The sequence below is a fragment of the Prionailurus viverrinus genome, chromosome D4 (assembly GCF_022837055.1).
Source record: "Prionailurus viverrinus isolate Anna chromosome D4, UM_Priviv_1.0, whole genome shotgun sequence".
Taxonomy (NCBI): Eukaryota; Metazoa; Chordata; class Mammalia; order Carnivora; family Felidae; genus Prionailurus; species Prionailurus viverrinus.
In genome coordinates this window covers 1,814,560-1,834,517 of record NC_062573.1, presented here as the reverse complement: position 1 = coordinate 1,834,517, position 19,958 = coordinate 1,814,560, and the positions used below count along the sequence as shown (strand labels likewise).

General features: G+C 52.6%; 1 protein-coding gene across 12 annotated transcripts in view; it reads left to right on the top strand.

Annotated features, from left to right (window-relative positions):
• RALGPS1 (Ral GEF with PH domain and SH3 binding motif 1) overlaps window positions 1-19,958 on the top strand; it is a 276,302-nt gene that overhangs the window by 217,403 nt on the left and 38,941 nt on the right. For 11 of the 12 annotated variants that reach the window (XM_047829936.1, XM_047829939.1, XM_047829938.1 and 8 more), the window contains 3 exons: window positions 4,356-4,493; window positions 7,016-7,109; window positions 12,126-12,193. In XM_047829936.1, the coding sequence (XP_047685892.1) occupies window positions 4,356-4,493; window positions 7,016-7,109; window positions 12,126-12,193 (300 nt within the window). Of the gene's footprint in view, window positions 1-4,355; window positions 4,494-7,015; window positions 7,110-12,125; window positions 12,194-18,377; window positions 18,465-19,958 lie in introns of all 12 variants that reach the window. The other variant, XM_047829942.1, reaches the window with a different exon arrangement.

The window sequence follows — 19,958 nt, the reverse complement described above, 5'->3', positions numbered from 1 at the left end:
GCCGGTGGGGAGGAGATGGAAGGTGTGCGCAGGAGAGGTGGCCACAATACAGTCGTGAGCCCTCTTGGAGAGTGTTAACCCCACAGGGGAAAGTGGGCAGGGAGAGACATAGCCTGGGGACCTCCGCTATGCCCCTTTCTTGCCTCGGCGTCTGTCAGGCAACAGGAGATCTGTCTGGGGTAAAGGAAGGCCTGACAGTATGGCAGCCTGGATGGACAGACGTGTGTTTGAATGCTGCCTCGGCCATTTCCCAGCTGGGTGGCCTCAGACAGGCCATGCAACTCTCTTAGCTTCGGTTTCTTCTGTAAAAATCGAGCTAAAACCTCCCTGACAGCTGTGTTATTGTCACGAACGCATAATATGGGCAATATAAGCTCTTAGTTTAGGACCCGGCACATAGTAAGTGCTCAGTTTTATTATTATTGTTTATTCAAACATTAAATTAATTTTAGTATATTTTAGGGTGAAGGCGGGTGGGAGATACAGGCGTCCAGTGGTGGAGTGAGTAAGTCACGGGGATGGAAGACACAGCATGATTGTGGTTGCTGGTGTTGTAGTAGCATCGTGCGGTAACAGATGGCAGCTTATGCTTGTGAACACAGCACAGTGTATAAACTTGTCAAGTCACTGTGTTTTACACCTGAAACTTTTCAAATGAAAAAAAGTAATTAAAAAAAATAAATGCTACATTTTAAACACATTCATGAAATGTGTTTTATTATTGTTATCACTTGACTCTCAGTGTCTCTTCCCTCAGCTGTACAATGAGAGCATAATGTGTTTCATGATGTGATTGTGTGGCTTACATAAAATATGCCTTTATTCATGCATTCCTTCATTCAGCTAATGTTTACCACGCAGCCCCTGTGTGCTCTGTTCCAGCTGCTGGGGATTGAGCTCTGGAGCGAGACCCACTTCCTGGCTCTGATGAGTTTTAAGTCTGATGGGGAGAATCAGACATTAAATACATGAACGATACAAATAAGTATCATATTGCCGTTGTGGTGAGTGCTAACTGTATGTGGGGCTTAGCACAGCACTGGCATAGTACAAGTGGGAGGTGGCTGTGCCTATGATTTCATTATGATTTAGGCTTTTAAATATTTCCAGCTATGGGCTAATAACAATGCTGAAAAGATTTCTCTGGATTTGCACAGTATTAACTGTAAAAGATTTGCTGCCTTTGGAGTAGCTTTTGTCTTGGGAACCAAAAGGCTGTTGAGATGGAGTTTCTGTCCAGGCATTGCCGGGGCTCAGGGTCTGCCCTGGTCGCTGGGGACAGGCCTTTGGGAGGAGACACCCCGCTCCGCGCATCCCCTAGTCCTCAGTGCATCACGGCATTGGCCTGTACTCCCACGTCCTGGGGGGGTAGACAGGGGGTAGCATTGGAGTCTGCACAGTGGAATGATCTCTGATGAAGTAGTGAGCTCCCCGTGTCCCCAGGGTGCAAGCGGGAGCTGGGGGGTAGAAATGGGGTGCCACTCCTTCGAAGGAGAGCTTCTCCTGGCCTCTGTTCTCACAGCCAGGGACCTGAGAAGAAGCAGTCCTCGCAGGACGACACAAAGCAAGCCTTCCATGCTGAGGGTGTTATTTCAGAAGAGCCGATTCCCCATGTGTGTCTGAGGGCCAGTGAGTGGGTCGGAACACAGGGGCGGGAGCCAGACAGACCTGGGCTGCAATCCCACGCGCCCGCTGTGAGGCCCAGACAGGTTTCTTAATCTCTCCGAGCTTTAGTTTCCTCCTCAACCCTCAGGGGTTGATGGCAGGGTCACGTGAGTAAGGAGATAAGTTCCCAGCTTGTAGCAGAGCCTCCAGAAGCCTCAGTTTTCTCCCTTTTCCTGCTCCCCAGTGTCTCTGCTCCTGGCCAAGTGTTCATTCTGCCACTCAGTCGGCTGGGTTCAGATCTGCCCAGAGTCTGCAACTGGAACAAAGGTGCCACGGGTCCCCTATCCCGCCACATCATGCTCAGCACCAGAGGGTACTTAGTGTTGCGGTTGAAGCAGTAAAGGGATTCTCAGGGTTGCCACTGCTGAATCCCTGGGGAGGTAGCTGAATTACATTTTTAAGAAGGGAGAGGAAAGACAAGATCCAAAGATAGAATACATGTGTGGATTTCAACGTACCAAGCTTGGAGCTTCCATACAAGGGAAATTATTTCTAATTATTAAAATTTTGGAAACATGGTGCCACTAGAAAGAAAGGAAGTGGAAATGGCTCCTATTAGAAGTGCTAGCATATGTTTCTGTGATTTAATGGTTTCCCATAACAATGCGTAGCTATTTTTAAAGCAGACGAATGACTCATGGTATCCAGCACCAGCAGTCCACTGTGGTGGCAGGAAGCCTGTGCTGTGGGGAGGCGGGCTTGGGTGCGACCCCCACCTCCATCACTTACCAGCTGTGTGGCCCGGAGCAAGTTATGCTTCCCCTCTGCATTTCCTTTTCCTCCTCTGTAAAATGGGTTGTTGTAAGGATTAATAAGGTAATGAATGTATAAGTCATTATACATTGTCCATCCATGCAAAATACTCACAACTTTTACAATAAATACCTGGCTAACTACATCTATAGTAAGTCTCAGTAGTTAATAGTAAACTTTTAAGGCTATAAATTTTCCTCTGAGTACCACTTTGGTCAGATCTCAGATTTGGTCAGATTTTGATATGCACTGCTCTTATTGACATTATCTTCAAGTGATTTTTTTGTTTTCTATTTTCTGCTTTTCCTTTGACCCAAGAGTTGCTTATGAGAGAGAGAGAGAAAGAGAGAGAGAGAGAGAGAGAGAGAGAGTGTGTGTGTGTGTGTGTGTGTGTGTGTGTGTATTTTCTAATCAGTTAGAATTTTTTCTATATTTATTGTTGATTCCTAAATTTACTTTTTGGAACTTAATGAGCATTTCTTTATATTCTAATATATAACCAACTTCTGTAAGTATCCCATGGGTATTTGAAAAGACTGATATTTTCATTTATATAACCTTGTTAACTTTGTGAGTCAGTATTCATATATGCACAGGTATGTACATATATCTGTATATCTGTGTATATCTTGTAGGTGCATACACGCACATGCACACACACACACACACATTCTGGAAGAGACATGCCGAAGCTCTCTCTATAATTGTGGCTTTGTTGAATTCACCTCCTTTCTGGCAGTGTTTTGCTTTATATATTTTGATGCAATGTTGCTTTGTGTGTAGAAACTTGTAGTCATTAGATCTTCTCAATCAACTGCACTTTTCGTTAACATCGGTCAGTCACTCCTTTTTGCCTTCTCCAGTGTTTCCTGCCTTGAATTCTGTTTTACATCGCTGCTCCTGCTCAGCCCACCGGTAGTGTGGACGTAGTGGTAGTGCTCATGGAGGGCTGCGGGGGGGATATGCCAACATTGTCCATGCACAACCCCAGATAGCCTGGAGTGTGGATCATGCTGTACAGCCAGTTCTCCTCTCCCATCCCTGGCCAGGTGGCTTGTCCCAAATTCCAGCTGGGATGATGCCAGGAGGCTGTGCTAAGGCTCACCACTGACCTATCATAGCAATGTTTTCATGTCACATGATATTTTCTTATTAAGCTCCCTCAGTAGAATTCTCTGTCTAGCCTTTGTTCTTTGTACCAAGGACTGTTGTTGCTTTTTTGATTTCATCTTTTGTCGTAGTTAATTCGTGATTTTAGCGTGTGTGTGTGTGTGTGTGTGTGTGTGTGTGTACATAGAAAAATAGACACATAGCTAAGTGAATAAATAAAAAACCGAATTCAGGGCCCCCCGGGTGGCTCAGTTGGTTGAGCGTCCGACTTCGGCTCAGTTCATGGTCTCGCGGTCTGTGGGTTCGAGACCCGTGTCGGGCCCTGTGCTGAGAGCTCAGAGCCTGGAGCCTGCTTCAGATCTGTGTCTCCCTCTCTCTCTGCCCCTTCCCTGCTCATGCTCTTTCTCTGTCTCAAAAATAAATAAAAACATGAAAAAAATTTTTTTAAATGAATTTAGTCCAAATGGGCGTTGTCCTGGTTATGACACTTTGGAACCTATTAATTGTCATTGGTTGGTGAAATATACAAGTATCCATCTGATTTTCCAGTTGGGTTACAGGTGAAAACCCTTGTGGCTGGAGGCTGTATGAACTAGCAATGCTGAAATCTTGCCAGTATTCATTTTGGTTGTCACTCAGATATTTGATTACATTTGAGCCATCTATGTGAGAGATTAGCAGTCGGGATTGGAATTGAAGTCAGAATTACATCTCGATTTTCCATGAGCCACCCCTTATACCTTCTAGCACAGTGGTGCTGTTTTGTGCTGTTTTGTTCTGATTCATGGCGAGTGCCCACCATTACTATATATCTTCTTTAATTTTAGGGATCTATCTTCTGGATTTAATCTACATTGATTCTGCATATCCTGCCTCAGGCAGCATCATGGAAAACGAACAAAGATCCAATCAGATGAACAACATTCTCCGAATAATCGCTGATTTACAAGTTTCCTGCAGCTACGGTTAGTACCCCTGGTTGCTGGAATTGTGAAATCTTACATCACTGAAGTTTGGATTCGGCACCTCATCAGTGAGAAAGCTCTGGGAACCAGGTGGTCCCCACAAAGCTCTTCATTTTAATATCTTGAGCACCTGCCATGTGCAGGACCCTTTACCCACAGGCTTGATCTTCAAAGATGATGAAAACTAGATGTTCCCATCTCTGTGCTACAGACAAGGAGACCGAGGCTGAAGATTGTTCAGTCGCTTGTCTAAGATCATGCGTCTGGGGGCTGGCAGCGCCCAGGTCTTTCTGGCTCCCAGGTCATTCATCCACGAAGAGCTTTGTGGGCAGCCCCTGGGCAGGTCTCCTCCAGGAGGATTCAGGGACCCAGATTTCTCCACGTTGTGGCTCCACCATGTCCCCTGGCCTTAGAGACCTCCAGTGGACTCCACATCCACCTGGCAGATGCAGGAAGAGAGAGAATCATCCAAGAGTAGATTTTATGGGCCAGATTTGTACATAACGCTCATTATTTCTGCTGGGGAGGCTAGGAAATGTAATCTAGCTGTGGGCCTGGAAGGAAAAGGGAAATGACTTGGGGAAAACTAGCCAGGCTCTGCTCCACATGACCAGATCCAAAGTGTGATTGATGGTTGTCGAAGATGAGGTGGAGGAACTGAGAAGTCAGAACGCTGGGTGGGGCATCCATGCAGGTGTCGACTTCCCCCGGGATGATGGCGGACTCCGCCGTGTGCAACTACGTTGTGAGCCAGGTGCCCAAGTCCTCCAGGAAAGGGCGGGAACGACCAGGGTGCCAGCCGGGAGAGGTCAGCAAGGAAGAGAGGGATGGGTGGTAGAGCTGCAGGAATGGGCCTCCGTGGGGCAGGGTTTTCAGAAGAGGGTGGAGGAGTAAAAAGTCTGGAAGCAGCAAAGGGGGACAGGAAAGAAACCAACCCCACCTACAGTTCACAGGGCATGAGAAAACTGACAGCCTCCACTGGGGAAGGCCATGGGGAAGCCAGGGTGGGGCTCTGCAGGGTGGGCTTGTTGAAGCCAAAGGCCCCCTCCACAGGCACTTCCAGATCAGCTGTCCTGACCAGCAGAGTGGCAGGGGGCCCGGGCTCCCTGTGCAGTCCTCCCCCGCCCAGGCCCTTTTCCATTCACAAGTACATCAGCCCTCACTGTCCTGCCGGCCTGCAGGGCAGTGACACACGCGGCTTTGGGGTCAGACTCAAGCTCAAATCTCAGCTCTGCCTCCTGAAAAGTCACTTTCTCCTAAGTCTGAGGTTTTCCCATCAGTAGCAGTGGGGACGTAGTGCACGCAGAGCCCTTATCGCATTCCAACATTTGAGTAGAGTTCAATAAATCCTCATACCACTGTCACCTCCATACCTGCATCTTCTCTATCATCAGCTTTGGGAAGCAGGTGTCATCATCCCCACTTTCGGGCAAGAACACGGGCTCTACAGGGGCGCCTGAGTGGCTCAGTCGGCTGGGTGTCCGACTTCGGCTCAGGTCGTGATGTCACGGTCCGTGAGTTCGAGCCCCGCGTCGGGCTCTGTGCTGGCGGCTCAGAGCCTGGAGCCTGCTTCGGATTCTGTGCCTCCCTCTCTCTCTGCCCCTCCCCCACTCTCTCTCTCTCTCTCTCTCTCTCTCTCTCTCTATCAAAAAATGAATAAACGTTAAAAAAAATTTTTTTTTAAAAAGAACACAGGCTCTAGAGATACAAGAGGATCTGTTCCAAATCTCACAGTTGAGGGGTGAAGCTCCCTGAGGGGAGCTCACAGGGGCTCCTCACAGCACCTGGACGCACGTCCCTGAGAGCCAGGGCCCTTCCCCACCCCCTTCTCCTCCCTTTAGTGCCTCCCCTTCTTCCCTTAACTTGTTCTGTCCCTCCCCATGAGGAATGGCGGAGAGGACCACGGAGTTTTCGGCCCCCTTGGAATAGTGACCGTGGAGTTCTGTGGGGAGCGTCTGACATCAGTCACTCTGGCAACGAGGCTGTGTGACGTGGCCAAGGCTTCCAGGGACGGAGTCGAAACCTGGCTCCGCCACTTCTCAGTGATGTGATCTTTGCCAGTTGCCATAGTTTCTTTCTCTGTGCAACAGGCACGTTATTTCCCCCCAGTGAGGCAGGCGTGACGGTTAAAGCAGATGACTTCTGGAAATCACCTGGTACCTAGCCCGGCACAGCAGGTGCCCAGGCGTCTAGACCCCGCCCTTCCTTCCCTGGATGGAGCAGCTCCTGCCCGTGGGCCAGACTCTCAAGCTGTGCTAGGACCTGGGTTGGACCTCCACACCAGGCTGGATGGGCCTTGTTCATTCATCTTGCATTCTTGTCATGCAGGGGGTGGGAGGCCTGCCCAGTTACCCCACGGAAACCTGTTTTAGGGCACAAACACCTGGCTCTGGTCTGTTCTGGAGGCCTTTCTCTCCCCAGCCAAGGACCTGTGGTGATTTCAGGGTATGTGGCCCACTTCTCATACGGTGCCTGGAAGTGGGGAGAGACTGAAGCCTCTGGGTTTCATCCGTGTTTTGCAGATCACCTCACAACCCTGCCCCACGTGCAGAAGTACCTGAAGTCTGTACGCTACATCGAAGAGCTCCAGAAGTTTGTGGAGGACGACAACTACAAGTAAGTGCCCGCCCCTGGCCTGGCCCTTGGGGACCAGCGATTGGCTGGTGATGTCACTACTTCACTCCGGCAGCACCACGCCGGCACACTCAGGCACGGGCATGTCGTGTGACCTCTGGCCCCACAGAGGCCAAAGCGGTACGGTCTGAGCATCTCCTCCCGCTTAGCTCTGCCCCAGCCACCCAGGCTCCGTGTTCTGAGGAAGGTGTTCTGTGAACTTCTCAGCCTGGCTTACCCACATCGCATGGGTGATGGGAACTTAGACTCCATGGCGCAGGCTCTGTGCTCCGGATTCTCGCGAGTGACTCCCCCCTTCACAGTGCTGGCTGGAAGGACAGCATCCTAGCCATACATCCAGCCATACATACTCTGTTTGCTGGCTGGCAAACAGAGTCCTCCAAGAGCCTGTCTCTTGGATGAGGCAGCTCCCCGTGGCCCCAGCTTTCTGCAGGACTCTCGCCATCCGGGACTGGCCGAGGCCCCGTCTCCATCCCGTGCAGCCCTTTGGAGTAGACTCAGGTCCCTGAAGACCCCTGTGGGTCCTTTGCTCTCATCTTCCACTCACCCCACTCTGGCTTTCAGTTCTGTCTTCATTTGTGCCACCTGGGAACTTATCCAGCATGTCTATGTATTTAGAGGGAGAAGGAGGATTTTTCGTATCAACTCTGTCTGCCACATTGATTGGACATCCTCTTGGCTCATTTTCAGCTTGAGGCCAACTGTGAGCCTCAGTGCTTTTCGTGCGACCTGATCTATCAAGACAAGGCTCAGCCATCTTGTAACTGATCATTTCCCCTGAATTGTCAACTTTCCAGTGGATTCTTTCAAATCTCATCTTATTGGCTGCTTCCAGCATGCCGTGTTCCTTTGGATCCCGTTATTCAATGCGTTGTTGTTTTTTGTTTTTTCTTTTAATCTCTTCCTGTTTCATGTCTGAAAATTTGGCCAGTTTGGTTACTTGGTCTTCACCAAAGTCACTGAAAACTATAGAGAACCGTGGTCACTAGGGACACTCCCAGGTTACTCCTGATTTGCTCACTAGAGCCTTGGGGACGGCTGTTCAAACAGCTCCACATCTGGCCACGTCTACAGTAGTCGTTCTCAGCCCTGGCTGTGAATCAGAGTCACCTGGGAAGCTTTGTAACCAACCATATGTTTGTGGTAGAGCCTGGAAATTTGTATTTTCTCAAAGCTCCCTAGGTGGTTCTAATAATTAGCCGTCTTTGGGAGCATAGACATAATAATGTCTTTAGTTGTTATGGTATAATATTTTACTAAAGCAGAGTATAATACGAAATTTTGATCTATCACATAATCATTAACAACAACAGATGAAGGCGAGAGATGGCCATTAAAATTATGTTTGCCACCAGTTAAGCTCATTTTACTTACAAAGCATTTGCTGTTCCTAAAAAGAGTACCCTGGAGTGTGAAATTATTCCCATTTAGGTTCTGGGATAATATTTTCCATTCATGTGCCAGTAGTACAATTAAAGAGACAGCAGTTTTTCATTAACACTAATATCCTTTAAGGAGAAAAATGGTCTATAAATACTTCTGACCATGAGATAATCCTTGGACAAGCTGTAGGTTGTGAGTAATTACTCCTTCCATTCTGAAGGACATTGAACACCCCCAGCACTTACTGCTAAACAACAGTCAGCCTGGATGTTACAAAGGCCCTTTGTTGTGGTCCAAGTGGGCAAGCCAAGGGAAGAAGCCTGCACTCTCACCCCCAGGGCCCAGACCGCTGAGAGGGTCCCTCCCCAGGGAGGCCCTGGCTCTGGGTGACACAGGACATGCAGGGCTTGTGATTCTACGTGAGGAACCCACATTCCACGGCCCAACTCACGCCCCAAACTTGCTCCCCATCCGAAAGGACCCAGTGGCTTCGTTATTACCTGATGACAAAGCATTTCTTTATTTTGTCATATTTTATTTATTTTATTTTATTTTATTTTATTTTATTTTATTTTATTTTATTTTTTATTTACTTATTTTGAGAGAGAGTGTGAGAACACGGGGAGAGGCCGAGAGAGAATCCCAGGCAGGCTCCGCGCTGTCTACACGGAGCCCGATGCAGGGCTCAAACTCATAAACTGCGAGATTATGACCTGAGCCAGAATCAAGAGTCAGATGCTCAACCGACTGAGCCACCCAGGTGCCCCGACAAAGCATTTCTAACACCTTGTCCCCATCTGCTTTGGAGACACTGTGCCAAGGGGCCCAAACAGTGCTTTGTTTTTCTTGACTCTTCATCTACTTCATTTTATTTAAGAACATTTACCCAAATTCCTACTACCTAGAAAACATGACCTTTAGCATTAAGTGAACAAAATTTTGGACATTTTTTTATGCACAGGAAGTGCAGACAGACATAGAGAAGGATGGACAGATGGATGGAATGATAGAATTTATTAAAATTGGACCATGCTACACTTGCTATTTTTAATTGGAAGTATTTTAACTTAACCAGAAACTGAAATAAAATGTAAGGAATTGCTTGCTCTTCAAATAAATATTTCTTCAGCACAAGAGATATAATTTCCTAAAAGGGTCTTCTAAAATTAACAAGAGAGGTCAGGAAAAACATGAAGACGCTTGAGTCAGTGAGTTCTGTTTTCACTGGGTCTCTGCCGTGCACAAGGTCAGTTGACTGGTTAGGAAAGATGAGAACATCAGTCCTCTGCCCCCTTCACCTCCCCTTCACCATCATCCAATTTTTTGTTAGTTGTGTTATTATTACTACACAGTCCAAGTTTATAACATACACATCATGTTCAGGAACCATAATTCCTACTGGTTAGTGTTTCTAAACAGATTCAATTCTTACCACCTGTGTTCTTCCACAGTTTTCCCATTCCTGGAGTCTTTGTTTTAATGACTCCCTTATTTAGCTGCATTTCATCACGAAGCAGGTTTTCACAAGTCCCACATGCTCTGATTTCCCCTGTGAAAACATCCGCAGGTGACCAGGCCTCCCCTTGCTGGGCCGCACGCCTTTGCGTCTCTCCCCCAGGACTCGAGGACCCTTCTTCTGTAGAGAAGTCTGAGCCAGTTTGATCCTTTTCCTCTTGCAAGTGACTTGTTTTATCTGCCTGGTGGGTAAAGGATTCCTTGAAGTTCAAAAGCACAACAACAGGAATGGCTCCGAGGGTTCTGTACCAAATTTCCCTGGAACCTGGCGTGCTCTTTTTTCAATTCAGAGTGATTCTTTGGGTTATCTTTGACTTCTTCTGTGCCATTTCTTGGCTTTCCTCTTTCAAGGACTTCGGGCATCCATACGTTGGGTGCTCTCTGCTTTCCATGTCCCCCAGCTTCTTTCTAGTGGCTATAATAATCTCTGTCTTTTCATTGACAGACACCCAGATGACCTATTCATTTGGTCCTTGATTGGTCCCCTAGGACCCCAGGCTCCCTTTTCATCTAACTCCTTTGTGCCATCTCATTTTTCAGGTCTTGCTTTATTCAACCCATGTTCTGAATAAGCTGTTCTGCTCAAAGCACTTGGGGGGATTTCCTTGTGTTCCTCAGGGCTGCCTCCTGGGCCGAGCAATCTGGGCAGTGCTCTACTCTATTCTCTCTCCTTTTTTGTGTGAGAGGACATTTGCTAGCTTGCCACACCAATTCTTTTTGCTTGCTCGCATTTTGAGAAGCTCCATCTGGGTATTCCATGGCTCTGATGGAGGGAGGTGACATCTGACCCTGCTCCCACGTGTGTGAGATGGGCTGGCTTTTCCTCCTGCTGTGCTGTTAGGTCAAGGTTCTTAAAGTCTTTCTCTTCTTCGGTAGCCTGGGGGAACACAGGGCTCAGGCTCCAAGGAGGCACTGGGAGCACGCAGTGTGTTTTAGATACCGGGCTCTATTAAAAGGCCTGCATTAAGGTTTCCTCCACCTTGTAGGGGACTGTATCCCATGCCCTCAGGTTTCAAGTGTTTATTTACTTTTGAGAGAGACAGAACATGAGTGGGGGAGGGGCAGAGAGAGAGGGAGACAGAATCGGAAGCAGCGTCCAGGCTCTGAGCTGTCAGCACAGAGCCTGACGCAGGACTCGAGCTTATGAGCCGCGTGATCATGACCTGAGCTGAAGTCGGACGCCTAACCGACCGAGCCACCCAGGTGGGCAGTCCTGGATGCCCTCAGGTGTCAAATCACCCCCTCAATGGAGCCTTCATTTCCGTCAGCGTATCCACGTGCCGTCCACCCATTTCATCCGCTTCTCACCAACACCTACCGAGAAGCCTCGGAGGGCAGGATAGGAGCCGTGCTGCGTTACGCCTCTTGGTCAAACTCTACAATCCTTTTTCTTTCCTTGGCTGCAAGTTTCTGAAGTTCATGGCTTCAGTTCATGCCCCTTTTCTTGCTGAGTTGCATCTGGTAAGTTCTTCTACCCCTAAGCCTATATAACTATTTGTTGGTTTTGTTGGTGGGGGCATGGCGTCTGGCATCTGGCTTCACTCTGCCATCTTCTCCCAGAAGTTCTTAATCAGTGCTTTAAAAATAACAACGTTGAGGTGCCAGTCCTCATGATGCATCCATTGCCTTGTGCCTGCCTGGGGGTGTCCAAGAGGGGGTGCGGTGTGATGATTAGAAACTCTGATTTCAGGTCAGACAGTCCTGGCTTTGGTTGCCTGCCCGCCCCTTGCTAGCCCACAGATTTGGGAAAGCCACCGAGCCTTGCTGTTCCTCAGTTTCCTCATCTAGTAGCTGGGGACAATAAACATACCGAGTCCAGGGGCTTGTCTTGAGAACGAACACATTTGTGCCCAATAGATACTGAGCCACGATGACTCTTTTGACTGTATCTTCCTTAACCGTTGTTTCTGGGTCATGGAAATGCCGTGGGGAACCACACAGGGAAGTGGCCGAGATCTGGAGCAGACCCCAAAGTACTCCTAGGCTCCGAGACTGTAGCCCTTGGCAACAGTCCCGTCTCCCGACTCCGAACACACATGTGATCAGTCCCCCTCTGACACCCCAGAGCCTCTCTGATCTTGTAAAAATCTTCCCTTCCAGACTGTCACTCAGAATCGAACCAGGAAGCAGCTCTCCGAGACTGGTCTCTTCCAAGGAAGATCTTGCAGGTATCGTAGCCACCTCGAGTGGGGACACACCGCTGGTAGCCCAGGCATGGCTGCCGGGGCTGGCCCTGACTGTGGGTCAAGAGCACAGGTGTAGGTTGGCAGACTCCGCAGTCCCGTAGCCCTCGCACATCAGCCTTCCGGGCTCCTAATCCATGGGGCCCCCGTGGGACGCCTCTGGGCTGGGGCTCCCTGGAAGAGCCTGGGACCCAACAGCCCCAAGAAAGGCCAGATCAGGATCCCAGGCTGGGAACATGCACAGGGTAGGGAAAACTCTAGGATCTTCTCTGAGTCACCTGGACACTTATCATCGGGCCTGCTGCCCCCGGTGCAGGTTGACTGCCCTGGAGGGATACACAAGGTGCTGGGTATTTGGTGCCACCAGACACAGAGGGCTCACCTTCCTGTAGCATCAGCTTTATCACATACTGGGACATACACAGTGTCCCTAGTGATCAGGGGGATGGGGACAGGGTTCCCATCAGAGGGATGTGGGAAATAACAACAGGACTCGAAACAATTGTTTAGGGCCATAGAAGGAACAGTAGGAAACCCTAGCCATTTGAGACTATGTCTTCAGGAGGTGATGCCAAAGTCGGAGCAGAGAGTGGGCTTGAATCGAAAAGCGTTCTGCCCCCGAGTCTTGTTCAGATTAGTTTGAGGACGAGGCCTCTGCCGCGTTTTCTGGTTAACGTGCCCTAACAGGATCAGCCAAGTCTCTGGCCTTCCCCAGGTGTCAAGAAGTCCCCACAGCCACACTTTATCTTTCCACCCTCTGGACGGTGCCTGAGGATTCGTCTCCTAGTGCTCCTTCCTGCTGTGTGATTCCATCACTTCCTCCCCTGCGGCGCCTGGCCCATGCCTCCTTTTCTCTCCCTATGTGCACGAGCCATTGAGCAGAGAGAGGTGGGAGGGTCTGCTGTGAGCCAGGCACCCAGTGGAACGAGGTGACGACCTGCCCACACGGAGCTTAGGCTTTAGCAGGGGAGATGGGCCGCAAAAGCCGCTAGGGGGTAAGGCGTGGCCCAGGAAGAGCGATGGCAGAGAGGGGGCCTTAGCCTTGGCTTGAGGGGTCAGCTCTGCCTCTCTCCAGGGACTCTCTCCAGCCACGGGTCAAACTCAAGTCTCATCTCTGCTTGAGAGAAGCAAGGCCTCTGGGAAGTTCCCCAGCCAGGCTCCTTGCACATGCCTGGAATGCCTTTTCCCTCATATTTCCATGGTCCACTCTTGCTCGTCGTTCTAAACTCGGAGAGACTTGATTTCAGCTCTTTGTTTCTTTATGACACCCTAGTTTGTAATTGTTCTCTTTGGTCACTGGGCCTCACTTAGTTCCTGTTGAGTCTCCAGCTCCCCTCATAAGGCTTGTGCTCCACAGATGCTCAGCCCTCACAGGGTTCACAGATGAATGACTGGAAGGGAGGAAGCAGCAGGCCGAGGCTCCGGGTGGGCCTTTGGTGAGCACTGGCCTAGAGCACAAGCGGGTCTCGTGGCTGTAGCCTCACGCCTGGTCTTCAGAGAGCCTCCCCCTCCCCAGTGCCCTGCACACACCCACCTGCAGCTCGGGCAGCCTTAGCTGCCAGCCTCGCCTCCCGAGCATCAGCCACTCGGCCTGCAGGCTGCTTGTTATCAGGGCACCTGCCTCCCACCTCCTCCCAAAAGAAGAGCCCAGCTCCCCCACCGCCCCTGCCCTGGCCCCCCTGCCCAGTTCTGCACTGAACATCAGTGGCTCCCCCTGCTAGGCCGGAGGCTGTAGACCAGGAGCCAGGCTCAGAGAACTAACAATGCTAATTGCGGGCCTCAGGAACTGGGCCTCTCACTGAGCCTCAGGCAGGAAAGGAGGAGCTGCATTGACTTTTGACCCCTGCCTATGATGAAAACCAGTGCCGGTGGGGAGGGCCGGGGGCACCTGGGTAGCTGAGTGGGTTAAGCATCCAACTCTTGGTTTCGGCTCAGGTCATGATCCCACTGTTCGTGAGTTCAAGCCCTGCGTCGGGCTCTGTGCAGACAGGACAGAGCCTTCTTGGGATTCTCTCTCTCTCTCTCTCTCTCTCTCTGCCCCTCCCCCTTTCTCTTTCTTTCCTTCCCTTTCTCTCTCTCTCCCTCTCCCTCTCTCTCTTTCAAAATAAATAAATGAACTTTAGAAACAAGTGCCCAGGAGCCAAGACCCAGCCCCTGGCCCAGCTTCATCGAGGTTCGCCAGACTCTCCTGTTATAGCCACCATCACCTCCCTCTGGCTCTGTTGTTTATTAGCCGTAGAGGCCAGAATCCAGCAAATCAACCCACCACCAGTCCGAATCCCCGCAGGGAACAGATTGCCCCCCCACCCCCCGCCCCCTGGCCCGGCTCCAGCACCCTAGGCTGAGGGACCTGGGACAGCAAAAGTGTCACCCACTCCAGCGATTGCTGAGCTGAGGAGGACTCGGCATCTAAGGGGCACACAGAATAGCCGGCACACCCGCCAAGCCTCGGTTTCTCCATCTGTAAAGTGGGCGTTGTCGTGTCTCTCTCACAGGGTTGTTGTGGGAATGTGTTGAGAACCCGTGTGTGAAACACACTGCCTGACACACCGAGCACTCGCATCAAGGGTAGTGTTATTGGGATGGTGTGATGGTCGTGGGTATTATGATTGTGCCTCCGTCACCGAATCAGCCTCCAGGTTTTAGTGAAACACTGCTGCCTCAGGGATACTTTTCTCCCAGCGGACTCCACCCTCCCGCCCTCCCAAGCTGGGGGGTCAGGGCTGTTAACAGTTAACACCGGGGCTGGCGGGCCGTGGCCGAGGCCAGCCCGCCCCTGTTTTTGTATGGGAGCACACCACACCCATCCGTTGACATTGTCTGTGTCTGCTTCCCTGACAGTGGCCGAGCTGAGTAGTTGGGACAGAGACCCTATGGCCTCCAAAGCCTAAAATATTCACCATCTGGCTTTTTACAGAAAGTTTGCCAACCCAGCATTGCACACTCTTGCAGGGACGGTCTGTGCTTCTCCACAGCTCTTCCCTCTGTGGGAAGGACACTGTTACCTGTGCACATTTGTCCCCTGTCTGCCTTCCCCACCGCACTGAAGGCCCCCTGAGGTAGGGACCACAGCCAGCGTCCCCGGAGCCTGGCCGCCGGGCGCCTCGCCTGCCCTCGGGTCTCCTTCAGGCAGGATCTCTGAGCTGCTGGCCGGGCCCCTGCGGGCACAGGGCTCTGGGAAGCAGCTCCGGCCGCCGACTGCTGACTCCGCACTCCCTTCCAGGGAAGTGCTGACGCGGCAGTTTTCACACGGTGGTGCGAGAGTGGCTCACAGGCGGGTTTTCCACCAGTTTTCCAAAGCCCTGGCTCCCACCCTAGAAGCAGGATGTTAAGGTTTTCATTGATCACCAGAGAGCCCGGGAGCGTCTGGAAGGCTTCCGATGCACTCAGTGGTCCTGGCTTCCCACCCGCAGCCTCGTAGCCTCTCCCAGGACAGAGAGGCTGCTGTGGCCTGGGACAGCCGAGGGGTCCTGTGGAGGGCGGGACCAGAGGGGCAGCTCCCAGGACGCCGTCCCCACTCTGGCAGTCAGACCGGGCTGCGTGGCAGGAGCCCGACCAGGCCCAAGGACAGGAATGTGCCTCTTGCAGTCCCAGGAATGGGAGGAACGCAGCCTCCCTCAGCTCCTCAGGATGGGGTTCAAGCTACAGCTCTGGGCTCCCTTTCCAGCAGTCAGGCACCCACCCCCACACCTGCCAAGGAGAGGCCCCAAGATGCGTTCATTGGCTTTTGCACTCCGGACGTACGTGCCAAGGGCCTGCTGTGAGCCAGACGCTTGCAGTGAGCCAGGTACCCAGTGGAACGAGGCAGAGACCTGCCCGCATGGAGCTTAGGCTTTAGCAGAGGAGACAAGCAGCAGAAGCCGTGAGGGCACAGGGTGTGGTGCAGGAAGGAGCCCGAGGAGGCCAGCGTGAGCACGACCGAGATGGCCGGTGGGCTCCCTGACCCTTCTGTGCGGCTGTGCCCACTTCTCTAGCCAGCCCACCCCCCTCAGGCAATGAGACCTGCTAACTCTAGCATTGGGAACAGCCGGTCGTGGGTCTCTCGGAGGCCGTGGTTAGTGCCAGCGTGGCCCGGAGCTGATGCTGTGCCCTCTGTGTCTGTGAGAACCCCTGTGCCCCACAGACGGCTGCCCCGTCTCCACCCCTGGCAGTGACTGTGCCGGCAGCTCCACACCAGCAAATAGACTGTGAGAACGGAAATGGAGAAACCGTCTCAGTTTCTGGGCTGGGAGGAAAAAGGGCCAGGAATGCCACGTTTTCAATCCCCATCCCCCTATATGTAATGTTTCGTTTATATAAATGAACTAATATTTTCCTGGAGAGCAAAAATCATAAAGAACGTTGACCCCCAGAGAGGGCAAGTAATGTTTGTGTGTGCCTTGGAACCGATGAAGACATTTCCAGATTCTGTTAGCCCCGCCCCCACGTGGCTGAACCAACTGACAGGTTTTCTAAGAGTCCTTGGCAGCAAAGCAGGGCCATGGAAAACCTGAGCGCGGGCCTTGGCCTTTTCTACGCGCACCTTCAGAACTGCTCTCGACATACCTTCGTGTCTTGTTTTATTGCCTCTTGGGTAGAAGCCCTGCTTCGGAGTCGGGCAGACCTGAGTTCAAAGCCCAGCTCCAGCACTTCTTAGCTGTGGGACCTCGGGCGATCGGCTTCATCCCTCTGAGCCTCAGTTTTCTTGTTGGCGAAACAGCAGTAGGAATAACTACTTCACGCGGGCTTACTTCGCGGGGCTGAGGCCGTGCCAGAAGAGCCCTTAGCGCAGCGCCTGGCACATGCTCACCACTCAGGATTTCTGGCTCCGGGCCCTCATAGGGCGGGCCCTGATGCTGTCCCGATGGAGGGACAGCATGACGCAGAGCAGGGGACGGGGAGCCGGAGGGCCCTCACCTCAAGTCCAACTCACCAGTCACCAGCTGTGCCGGGTACCGCTGCTGTATAACCAGCCACCCTGGAACCTAGTGTCACAAAACCATCATCTTGTTACACGCACAGGTTCTGTGGATCAGGAAATAGGACGGGACACAGCCAGGAGGGCTTGTCTCTGCTTCACAATATCCGGGGCCTCTGCCAGAAAGTCGAAGGTTGAGAGGGACTCAACGGCTAGGCGCTGGAATCATCTGGATGTGCGTGATGCTGGCTGTTGACGGGCCACGGCTGGGGCAGAACGCGTGTGTACACGTGGCCTCCCACGTGGCCTGGGCTTCCTTACCGTATGGCAGGCTCAGAGTGGTCAGACTCCTACACGGCAGCGTTCCCCCAAGGCAAACGTCCCAAGAGCTGGGTGGAAGCTGCATCATGGCGTCTGCGTGACCTGCCTCGGAAGTCACGTAGCCTCGCTTCTACTACACTCTGTCGGTCAAGGTCCACCCTGGTCCAAGGAGAGGGGTCAGAGACCCTACCACTCAACAGGGACCACGTCAAGAATTTGTGGACGTGTGTTAAAACCACCACGCCAGCTAGTTCGCGGTGGGGGAACAGAGGCTGGATGATGACGATGACGACGACGACGACGACGATGGTGGTGGTGGTGGCAGCTAGCGCGCACTGAGCTTGTACTCGCTGCCAGACACTGTTGTAAGCACTTCCTGTGCTCATTCAGGACCCTCACGCCTACCCTGTGAGGTGAGGGCTGATATCTGTATTCTGTAGGGGGAGGTGCTGGGGCAGGAAGGAGCAGAGCCAGCCGCTAAGCCCAAGGGTCTGGACTGGTGGTTGCCTGTATCCCATGCATGGGACAACCAGGATGCGCTTGCAGGTCCCAGATTGCTCTGGGCTCTGTCCCCATTGCTGCTGGTGTCTGTGCGGTACAGCAATCAAAAGTGTGCGGCTGTGCCCCCTTCTCCGGCCGGCCCACCCCCCTCAGGCACAGGTCTCTCCCTATGTCTCCCGGTGTCTGTGCAGTCATCACGGCCCTGGGTGACAACCTTGGCACATCTGTGCCTTTCTTAGAGACATTTTTGAGTCACACACTCTCCCCGCTTGGTTCTTAGAAGGCTGGTTCTGTGTGAGAGTCACAACTGCAAATCTGATTTGCCATTAAGTCCTCTTTGCTCCGCCTAGCTGGAGGCATGAGGCCTGACCTCTCATGGTCAGGGTTGGGGGTGCTTGGCCCTTCTCTCCACCAGGCCTTTCTCTATCTCTGTTGGCTTGCTAACCTCAGGGCCTGCCACAAAGGACATGGTCTTAGCGGCGGGCACTGCTGTCTTGGGGCCTCCAGGTGACAGTCAGTTCGTTGATGCTTCCTCAGGTGAGCACTTCCATGGGATCCCATAGGTCCCTTGACCTAGACAGATGCAAATCCATTCTGGGGCCGCCGCAGCCCCTTCCATGGCCCCTCAGAGTCTGTGTCCACTGCCAGCTCCTTGCTGCTTGGGTCCCTGTGAGCCCTTGGTTGGTGGGAGGCCACAGCCATCCTTGTCCTGACAGACTTGCAGATGCAGCTGACCCTGGTGTGGCTGGGGCCGTGTTGGCTCCCATGACTGAGCAAAGACTAGGAGTCCCCTGGGTCTCCCAACTGCTGAGGACATATTTCAAGTTCCCCAAGCGGTCTGTGGGGACGTCGGCCTGCACTGTAGAGTAGTGAGCAGAAGAAGAGAGCACCCCGTGGGCAGGGCTGGGGACTCTCCCTTCCACAGCCTCCTCTGTTAGCTTTCATAGATTTTCAGAATGGGCGAGGGGCTCAAGAGCTGAGAAGCCAGTGCCCGCCTCTTCGCTCTGGAAGTTCACATCTCCGTTCCTCGTCTCTCACCTCATGGCCTGCTATGTCAAGGTCAAGCAGAGGAGCAGAGACACAAGCCCGCTTCTGTCCAACTCTGTGCCCCACTGTGGCCCAGCCCCCCTCCTCCCCCCACCGCGCCACACACGGCACCGGCGGCTTCCCCTGCATTCCCTGCCCTGACCCCAGGGAGAAAGCATCTGGGCCTCACCACCGCTGAAGGGGGATCCAATGCCATTGTTCAGAAAGAAATGGACCGGGGCATTCTGAATGACGTGTGAGCCAGATCTTGGCTCACAGCAAGGACCCGGGAGAGCTGCATGTATGAGAAACAAAGCACGTGTGTGAATGTGAAAGTGACCAGCGCTGAGGGCCGACCGTGAAACCTGGCCAGAGAAGGCTTTCTGTGCAGAGGACCCCCATGTCCCCGGGTGCCACAGGGCTCTGGCAGCCCCGGAGAGGGCCCAAGTCCCCGCTGTGGGAACAGGGCTCATGGCACACACAGTAAAGAGGCCGGGAGGCGCAGAACCTCTTCAAGCTGGGAGCAAGTCCGCCCCGTGAACCGCATGGCCCGGTGGCACTGTCGGGAGCTCCACGTCCGGCCGTGGTCACTCCCCTTCTCCAACCCGGAGAGGCTCGGGGGCCGAGGAGGCCGGACCCCAAGCTCCCGGCAGCCCAGGCGGAGGCTGGACTGGAACTCGAGTCTCGTGACTCCAAGTCCCCTCTGCCACAGCTCCCTCCCGTTAACTTACAGTGTGCAAGACTTGGAAAGCACCCCGCGAGCGGCAGCCTGGCTGCCAGACTGCTTAACCTGGGCAATGCCGACCGGGCCAGGGCCCCAGTTGCTGCCGGAAAGCCGTGGGAACAAGGCTCCCCGTCCCCCTCAGCAGAGCCAGCCCGTCTAGCCAGAGCACCGGCCCGTCTGTCGTGCACACTCGAGTCCCGCAGCCCCTGCCTCCCCGAGCTGGTGCTGGTGGGAGACTCTGGTCAACAGGAAGTCACATCTCATTCCTTAGTGACAAGTGG